The sequence below is a fragment of the Mesitornis unicolor genome, unplaced genomic scaffold (assembly GCF_000695765.1).
Source record: "Mesitornis unicolor isolate BGI_N332 unplaced genomic scaffold, ASM69576v1 scaffold12493, whole genome shotgun sequence".
Taxonomy (NCBI): domain Eukaryota; kingdom Metazoa; phylum Chordata; class Aves; order Mesitornithiformes; family Mesitornithidae; genus Mesitornis; species Mesitornis unicolor.
In genome coordinates this window covers 2,214-12,269 of record NW_010175375.1, presented here as the reverse complement: position 1 = coordinate 12,269, position 10,056 = coordinate 2,214, and the positions used below count along the sequence as shown (strand labels likewise).

The 10,056-nt window shown below is 40.1% G+C and overlaps 1 protein-coding gene across 1 annotated transcript in view; it reads right to left on the bottom strand.

The window, feature by feature from the left end:
- Nucleotides 1-1,015: 1,015 nt before the first annotated feature.
- Nucleotides 1,016-10,056, bottom strand: part of LOC104538236 (TRAF3-interacting protein 1-like) — a gene marked incomplete at its 3' end in the record, with an annotated part of 9,965 nt that continues 924 nt past the window's right edge. Inside the window, exons 2-7 of the mRNA XM_010181362.1 lie at nt 9,961-10,039; nt 9,046-9,114; nt 4,901-5,062; nt 2,906-3,046; nt 2,280-2,750; nt 1,016-1,093 (exon numbers count right to left, since the gene is read on the bottom strand). Of these exons, the coding sequence (XP_010179664.1) occupies nt 1,016-1,093; nt 2,280-2,750; nt 2,906-3,046; nt 4,901-5,062; nt 9,046-9,114; nt 9,961-10,039 (1,000 nt within the window). The remainder of the gene's footprint in view (nt 1,094-2,279; nt 2,751-2,905; nt 3,047-4,900; nt 5,063-9,045; nt 9,115-9,960; nt 10,040-10,056) is intronic.

Genomic DNA, 10,056 nt, shown 5'->3' with positions numbered 1-10,056 from the left:
ACCTAAAAACTAAGCAGCGTCTACTGTTACGCAAGCAAGCAGAGGAAAAGCATGTCATCTAGATTTAAAGTAATAAACCCACATGCCTTGGAATCGCTCCCAAAAGCACTTAAGACGGGAAATGAAACTTTACTGCCCTAGTGTATTACCGTGGTGCCCAAGAGCACTACGATAGTTTGGGATGAGGCTCAGAATTTCCATTAGAGACCCAATTTGCAGGAAGTTTAACTTGGCCATGAACATTTGCTTCAGGCTAAAAACTATTTTATAAGCTTTCCCTCCGAGTGCCAATAATTTAAAAAGTTTGCTTGGATTTTAGTCAAAGAATAGCTATAAATTTGTCATCTCATGTAGAAGACACAATGATGTCAGTGGCCCATAGACTCTTAACAGAGACTCCTTCTAGACTTGGGATCCTGCCTATTTTTTCCTAGCCTGAGCTGCTTTAGGTTAATTTATTGAAGTCTCACTCTTTAAACATGTAGCCATATGGCTCCATAACTCCACAAATTGCCTCAGGTCATCAAGAAGCAGCAGATGCAGACACAGTGGTATCACAAGCAACAGCTACTGTTCAGAGGCAATGAGTGAGTTGCTATTCTGCCCTGCCATCAGCCAGCTGCAAAACACAGGCCCAGACACAACATTCGACTCCTTTTCTTTCCAAAAGAGTAACTTCTAGTAAAGCATAAAAAAGAAGAACAACCACCAGCTTTCCAGGAAAGATTCAGAGCAATAAACAGAAAGCTTTGAACAAATAAGTATTTCTTCTGAAGTACCCAATACATCAATACACAGAAGTAAAATCTGGAAAATGAAGTAAACCGAGTTGACTTTTCTTGGTCCAAGCTCAGAGAAATTTTAAAAAACAAACTAACACACAAACAATTTTACAGCCCTAAAACTTGTCATCTGCCTTCTTCTCAATCCTACATCCCTTTCATGCAGACTCTTAAATCATTCTAGAATGCAATACTGTCGATATTCACCTTCCCAGATCTTCTGTGCTACTAACCTCATTGTCTAGCTGGAACTTGCTGTCTTTAGTCGGCCTCTGGATTTTTCTACGCGTAGATTCCTCTGAATCTGCAGACTGAAAAGAAATTAATTGCTCTAGATTCAGTGTGCCAAGAAGCAAGCTACTTACCTGAATAACGTGAAAGGGGAAATGAGCATAGAGTAGAAGTGAGCACATTGCAATGGTATTCTTATGCACCTACCTGCTCTCTTTACCTTGCCTCCCCCACACAGGGGACTAACCAAGCAAAATCGAGAGTTTAACATCGTTCTTTCTGAATAATACCAGAAAGATAAGAATCCTTAAGGCCAGCAGACAAGTACAAACAGAAGTGCTTTCTCATATCTAATAAAATTAATCCACGCCCTAACAGAAGCACCTTTAATGCCCATTAATCCCAAATTTCTGCCATGAACCAGTACGCAACAGAACAGAAAAGGAGAACAGGAAACATTTAGAGGAAGAAGAGAGAAGATAAACAGAACAACAAAATGAAAGGCAATGAAGTGACGTCTCTTAAGACAGTTTAGGACTTTACACTGAGGTCTGAGGTATGGGGAAACAGTGGATGTGTTCCTTCTCAAAGATGCAACACGATGCACAGAGCCCACTGCAAACAGAGCACCCTTGCAAGAATCCAGATGGGCTTCAAACGGTTCTTTCAAGAAAAAGAAAAAATCAAGCAGGAAGCAAGCAGCTTAATCTAGAAAGGCAGAAAAAAAATACAGATGAACAACTCCATCCTGAGTGTCCTGCTATAGAAGTAAGCTCAAGAGAGGTATTAATGACTAGTTGTGACCCAGAGGAACTCTCTTCAGGCCCATCTTCCCCAAAAGCTGGCCATGGCTGCAACAACAGCATGCATTGCTGGGAAGACACGTGAAGATCTAACCACGTAACAGCTGCTGCCACCCCTCTTTGCCAAATGTAACATAATGTGATCAGGAGAATCCAGACATGCAGAGTTCAAAGAAACAGCTTCTTACTAGATGTTCAGGAAGCACAGTCAGATGAATCTGATGGCTCAAGTCAAGATATACCACGACAGAGACATGAAGATACACACATGGCCTCAGTCACACTCTTACCAGATCAAATCCACACCGACACTTTCACTTCATGAGAGTAATTGCTGTTAAAGAAAGTACTTAATTGTTAAATGAGCAGAGAATACAAACATGCAAGGTCATTATAACAAACATTCGGTCCCTACCACCGCGTGCCGTAAGTTAATTCTTCTCTGAAATAAGATTTCAATTACCTTTTTCTCTGCTTTATCCTTTGCATGTTCTCTTAAATGCTCCCCATCTTTTTCTCTGTCTCTTTGTCTATCCCTTTCCCGATCTTTTCCTCTATCTCTGTCTTTCTCTCGTTCTCTGTCCCTAGCCTTATCTTTGTCTCTTCCTTTCAGTCTGTCCTTTTCTCTTCCTCCTTCATTTTTTTTCTCCTTTTCCTGTCCTTTATCATGCTCAAGATCATCTTCTCGTTCTGGGTCTCCTTTCCCCTTGTTTTTTTCTGTCTCTCTTCCTTGCTTGGTTGTTCTGCTTTTGTTTCTTTCCCTTTCTTGTTTTTCTCCTTCCTTTAAGGTGTCTCTTTCAGGGTCTTTGTGTCTGTCTTCATTATCCTTCTGTTTATTAATTTCCTTTTCTCTATCTTCGCTCTCTTTCAAATCTCCTTTGGGTTTTCTGTCTCTGCTTGAGCCTCTGTCTTTAACTTCAGTGTCGCGTCTACCCTAAAAAAGAAAGTAAACACTAAAAATTATTTCCAACAAATGGCAACTTTATCAGGCAGTTACTTTCCATAGACAAAAATGCAAGCTGAAAGAAAACCCCAACAAAACATAAGAAGCGATAGCCTCTGTACCTCACAAAAGTTGCAAATGCCTACCTCTCTATCTCTATGGCTTTTCTGTTCTTCTGTTTTGGATTCTCTGCTTTCTTTATCTCGAGGTTTAGAGGACGGAGGTTTCCCTTTAGCATCAGCTCTTTCTCCAGCTAAGATCCTTTTTACAGCAACATCACTGGACAGCTACAAGACACAGAAAAATATCATTGAAATGAGTAAATTATTTTACTCAACATCTCATTCCTTCCTATCTCTACAATCAACATTACTTGGGTTTTTTGCTGGCTGTTTGATTTTTTTAAAATAAAGCTTTTATTTTCGCTCTGTTGGGAACATTCTTTCACAAGAGTAATCTTTTATGTCAAACATCTTCTTGTAATTCTTGTAACAATTTGATTATATGTGCCAGAGCTATACAATACACAGAAAGCAGCATGTATTTACAACACAACAGTAATTCTCATTGCAGCAACCTAAACATTTTCCAAAATAGTAACATAAATGGCTATCAGATCCTTACACCACAATTGCTAGATTGGTTAAACACTCTTCAAGGCACACTACATTGTATTTGCATCCTCTTTTAGGCCACTGCACTTTCACTTGCTCAATGAGCAACAGTCACTAAAGAAAAGAAAACTACATGAAGAATAACTTTCAATAAGCTGCAGTTGAAGTGTTTAAAAAGCTTCTGCATCCAGTTCATTTTTTAAGACAAGCAATTATTAATTAGATCATTTAGAGAGCAAGTTAACATCATGTTTTCATGTTCAAGTGGCAAAGAGTTTGACTATACTGACAAAAAAAAGACAAAACAATCCTCACATTGCCAGGGAATTCTTCCTGGACCAGGACCAGCTTTTACTAAAACTGATATTGCCCTGGGGGCCGACTCCTGATTCTCTCCTGGTTTGTAAGTGCAAAACTATGAATTTTTGTGGGTTTTCACATTTGGACACTGACTTCTGCACATTAGCAACACTTGCCTGAGCGAAGTAACTGCAAGCAGTGTCCTCAGCGTAGCACCAAAAGTATCAAGTTAGAGAGAGAAGGAAATTTCTCCCAATGAACATAAAGCTTATGTTTCGCAATAAGAGCCAAGGGAAAGGGCTAATTAACTTAGCTCTCATGGATAGTTTATATCCTCTGGATATTAAATCTCATCACAGCATTCTACAAAGCTGTTCCATCAAGCACATTTTCAAACTCGTCCAGTCTCTGTGCATATGTTTATCAACTTCCCCCTTCCTGACCTCAAGCAATTCCTAAGGAAGAAGCTCATAGCACTCCAGCTAATTAAAACAAAATAACATAAATGTAAATGAGTAGATTATCAGACAAAGATAATCCAAACTAAAACTTGCAGACAGCCTCTAAACACTGTAGTATTTCAGCTAGTTATACACAATTTCTTCACATTCATTAATTCAAGGAGTTTAGATAATACTTTAGTATTTCAAAACTCTCTGTAACACCTATAAGCAAAGGATCCCCAGTACTTTTAATGCAACAATTATTTTAAGAACCATGCCTGCAGTTATTTTTAGCAGACTATCAAATTTCTCTTTTATTCCATTTCTATACTCAAAAAATGTGGGGAAAAAAGGCATCACACTGCAAAAATTACTTTCATTGCAGAATTAGAGATTTGACTGAAATTTTGAAGAAGATAAAGTCAAAGGTGGCAGCATCCAGTCATATAATTAATGTGTCTGCATCCCAAAGTTTTAAAAGTTCTAAAGCTTCATATTGTTCTTCAAACCTAAAAGATGTTATTAAATGACCAGTGAATAAGGTGAAAAATAAAAACCAGTAAGCATTAAAAGCACTAAAATATCCAGAAAGCATTTGAATGGGGATCTGGCTCAAATTCTGCAAAGGATCACATACCATTTACGTGGTTTTGTTATTTTAAGTGGTGACCCAACGTGTCTCTTGTGTAACGAAAAATAGCAGAAGAGTGTCAATAAAGTCTGTTACAGATAAACTCTGATACTATGTGTATATGTGTATAAAATATATAAAGTGATGTCATACCTTATTTAAGCAACACCTCCCAATTGCTTGAAGAAATTCATTGGTTTTTTCAGGTTCATGTCCAGCCACGACACGTGCTGGTTTTACTGACAGCGGCTCTCCTGTTACCATTACAACAGCATCAATTGCCTTCTGAAGGAAGCTGATTTTGGCATCTTTATCCTGGTAAAAGAGCAATTAAAAATGATATTGAGACTCCAAAATAATTCCGCACATCACCTAAAGACGAGAAAAATTCTGATGGAGGAACAGTTGTAGAAAGCACCCTTATAACAAGAGCAGCACATGGTTTGTAAGGTCAGGAAAGAAGGCTCCCCCTGATTTATAGTTAGCTATTTATTTCTGATTAAGTAATGAGAGCTTTGATAATGGGCGAACACTGAACTGGAATGACCAAAGTTAAGGTATAACTTTGTCTTTTTAATATTTTTATCGTTTAGCTTCAGTGCATTTTAAGACTGCTGTAAGACCCTTAGCACTCTATTTTCGAGCATTACGTGTTAACGAAGATCAAGTCTTGTTTAAGAAATGATTGCAAGTATTACCAAAAGAATCACTAAAGAGCTATAAAAGGGCTGTTACAGCAGATACTGCTCAGAAGGACAGTTCTTGCACCAAGTATTTTTCATCACAGAAGTCCCAAAGTTATAGGACTAATATGAGTCTAAATGGAGGGATGTACATGCTTGTACACATACTTTACAACCAGACTTAAAGTGAGTAAAGGAAACAAAGATGGTGGGAAGGGGATACAGGCACATATCTTTATCACCACAATCACCAGATGTGTTTTGGTTTTACAATTATATTTTACAAACAACTTTCCCAAAGTGCCCTTCAGTAGAGATGATGGCTTCGGGTGATTATGCAAGATCGTAAGAAAAAAATAAAGACAAAATAAACCAACCCCTGCCAAGTAAAATTTCATTGGAGGGTTCTTGGCCCAGAGAATGAAATCATGGTGTGAAGTCTCTGCAGCTGTAGAATACTTGGAGGGAGGAGGAAGGGAAGGGGTTTTATTAATAAAACATAATAAAATTCAAGGAATATTTACCAGGCCCAGCACAGAAGTCTACTCACTCATCCTTTACAGTCATGAGTGGAGATTAAAAAAGTATTTTACTAGCCTGTTAAAAAGTAAATCCATGTGAGAAGAATTCTGTATGCGTGTTTTCACAGGCACTAGTTCAAAAGAATATACACTACTGCATTCAGACTGATAACTGAAAAGCGGATCACTGCCATTTCAGTTCAGTGGGGAAAGGAAGAGTTGTAAATGTCCAGTAAAACACCTGGTTTTGCACTGCAATTACTGGCTGAGTATCTCAGGTGCACAGAATGACCTGGGTCTAATTTGACAGACATACTGATGCAGAGGAAAGCATCAGAAGCCAGTTTTTCCTTGGCTGAGCAAGGACTACACTCTTTACTGGTAGCACTGAGTATCATTGTGGCACTGGAGCTCAATAGAGCTGCTCGTGCGGTATCTCGAGTCCCAGGGTCACTCTCCATAAACAAGAACCGTTGCAAGAATGGTCAGTTAAATGTGTGGGAAGACAGTCTCCAGAGTCAGGGTATTTCCCATCTTTGCCTCTTCTGAAAGGATTAAAACAAACAACTGCCACATAGCTGGGATTTTCAGATTGTCTCCATTAACATCAGGAGCACTTTGCCCTCACCAGTGCTCCCTGTGTTCAAAAATAAAACAAGAAAGGAAGGAAATACTGCAACCTTCCATTAAAATAGTTGCCCGCCCTTCCAAGGACATACAATCTATTAATTTAGGGAAGGAGACAGGACGCTATTCCAAACCAAACAAGTTTTCAAATAAAGATCCAAAATTTTCTCCTACATCTTCACAATTTTCAGCAGTTATCAGTGTTCTCTGTGCAAATAAGAAATCTTTGTGAAGCCAGTGAGAAATCTACAGCTCCTACCTGCATCACTAAACAAAGTTCCATCAAAACAGAAACAAACATATGAAACAGTGCTGAGAGCTTAAGAAAATAATTTCTATTAGGTAGATTTCAAAAAAAGGTATCTCCACTATTCCAAGTGGCACGACTTCTTATTTGCATATATAGAGATCTAGATATATAGATAGAGATCTAGATATACAGATAGAGATCTAGATATACAGATAGAGATCTAGATATATAGATAGAGATCTAGATATATAGATATATAGATATACTTTTTTAAAACTTATTTTGTGTGTAGATATAAAGCTAATGTGAAAAATTAAAAGAGCAAGCCTGATACCCAATTTTTCCATTTATAAGAGAAAAACATGTTTACACCATTGCTATGTCCGCATGGGAGAGGTAAGTTGAAACTAGAAACAAAGACAGTTGCTGCATGTATGTGTGCGCAACACTGTGTAAAGGGATGTCCAGAACAGGAGCCAGCCCCAGCCACCACACAGGCTAGACCACAAGTTTTGGACTTTCCTGATTTCAGTCTATGCACCTTGTGATCCCCAACAACATAGCCAGCTCGCAAAAAGCAACTGTCAGTGTTTCCCAGTCCACAGCAAACAGACTGTGGACTACAGCAACGAGACTGTTTTACAGGGGGTACAAATATTTCCTTTTTTCTGAAAGCATCCTGCCTGTTCCAAGTCCGTGCATCTACTGCCAGATCACCACACCAGGTGAGGACCATTCCCTAGCGTTACATGAAGCAGATCACCCTAGCACAGAAATATGTATGGCAGTTCACAACACGGACTCCAGCTGCTGCTCTCAGACCCCAGCTCTCTGTGGGTAGTTTTGGTCTCTGCAAAACGATTACTCTTCACATTGTCTACAACTCCAACAGAAATCACAGTAAGAAAACAACTTGTGACAGCCAAGCCTCTCTCTTGACCGGTGTTTTGAAAAGAAAAACACAACTACATGGCAGCGTTTTGATCTTCTCTGCCTGAGCTCTTGAAAACCATCATCTCACAAACTGTGAAAGAAAGTCACAGGAAAGTACTCAAGATCAGTGCTACTTCCCAGCTATCACAATACGTAGGTGCAAAGACCTCCTCAGGAGTTGCTAAGAAATCTGCTTTTTTGAGTCACAAATAAAACACATGGTGTTCTCCAAAGAGGCAGCATGAGCGAATCTGTTCTTCATCATAGAAACTATTGGCAAGCTTCAATGGGGACAGTAAAAGTAGAAAAATACAATCAATCTACAGTATAACTAATTTAGATTTCAGTTACGTCAACAATAATAAGAACAGCCACAAAAATTCATATCAGGTCAATAATTAGCTGCAAGAAGTGCATGAAACACCCATGCAACCAGCTGTATGGTGACAAGCCAGGCTCCCAGACCTCACACTTTCAGTTGCTGTGTGAACAATCACCAAGGGATGTAGCTGCCTAACTAGCAACACACAAACACTGCGTTATTTGCCATGAACAAGTGACCAAAGTTTCCAATCAAGTCAGTAATTGACGTCCACATCAGCTCAGCAAAGAGGCAGACAACAGAAGAGCAACAAAGAGAGACTAAAGACACCCTTGTACTTAAGAAAAGCATTTTTCAGTAATAACATTCATCTTCTCTTTCAGTAATTAGCCATTTCTATACTGTAATAAACCTATTGTGGAATGCATATTTTAGACGAATGCCTTGGCAAGTCCTGCAATATTAAGCAAGAATATTTACTGTATATATGTATACAGAATACACACATATATAGAGCAACGAATATAAAACCATACATCCCACTGAGACACCACAGCTCTCTTAAAAAAAAGCTGCGAGTGGATCTCTAGTGTTTCTGATTTATTAACAATGCCTAACTACTTCAAGGCAGTCTTGCTACATAGTGAATCTTTTCATCTGTAATACAATAATATTTTGGAAACCTAGATCTGGTCATAGATTAACTCTCACTGTTTTGAAATCTGTACAGAAATAGTTCTTTACACATGACAGCTTGTTTGTGTCACATCCACAAATGCAATTTATAGGTGTTCATCCCATACACTGTATAACATAGCCAAGAGGCAAGACCTTTTACAATTTCTTCACAAAACGAAAGACAAGTCCGTGACATTCAATGCAGAAAGGACCAAAAGTACCTTGTGGCGAGTTTCAAAGAATACTAATATTAAAGCTTATTAACAAGGAAGTTTTACACTCACCTTAACATTATCTGATTTCAGTTCAAAATCCGTGTAAAGTCCTTTCATAAAGCCTGTCACTCTAATTACCTTCAAAACAGAAGAAAAGAAGTAAGTTAGGAACGCTGGAAGGCCTCTGTTCAATAGGGCTTGTGTGGCAATAGGAAATATTTTGGCCTTATTTGCTTTCAGAGATGATAACCTTGTTTGGAACCATGTCTAGAGCAGGTTCTGAGGTCTGCTGTGCCTCTGAACATGCTCTGAAACGAGACTTAATCCTTGCTTATGGCTCAGGCCTCCCTTCCCATTTAATTCCATCTTTAACCTTGATGGTTGGTGAAAACAGATTCACAACAAAAACTTCATCTGCACCATTATGCATTTTAAACACAGCTCTGCATTATTCCCTTCTTGACTTTATATGCGACTATGTATAAATGCAGCAACTCAGTGAATATAAAAATTAAAACTTTTTTTTTAATAAGAGATGGAAAAACAACCAACACCAGCTTGAACAATGGAGTCAGACCCCTTACCTGGTCTTAACCAATACCAGCAACCCTAAACCTCCGGAGATTTACTCGCTACCCTAAAACATCTCAGACACACTTGCTACTCCAAGCGTAACCCCCGCAGCAGCGACCTGGGTGCGCCATTCTGCCCTGCGCGGACCCCAGGGCCCTGGAAAGGCGCCAGGGTTCCCCATTCTGGGCGAAGGCCCCGGGTGTCCCATCGGCAGAGCTCCCCTCCACAGCCTCGCACCTGAGGGGAATCTCCGCTCCTGTGGGGACCTCTGCGCCTGGGGGGGAACCCCTCTCCCCATCCCTCCACCCCGCAGCAGCCACACCCCCACCCACTAGGGGGCGGCCGAGCCCGTAGGGAGGCCCTGTTGCCTAGCAACAGTGGAGCGGGCCCGCAGGCCGGTTCCCGGCCCACCTCGGTGATCACGTCGTGCAGGTAGCGGAAGGGCGGCTTACTCAGCAGCCGGTCCGTCAGCGGCGGGCTGCGGGGCGCCCTCGCCCAAGGACCCCC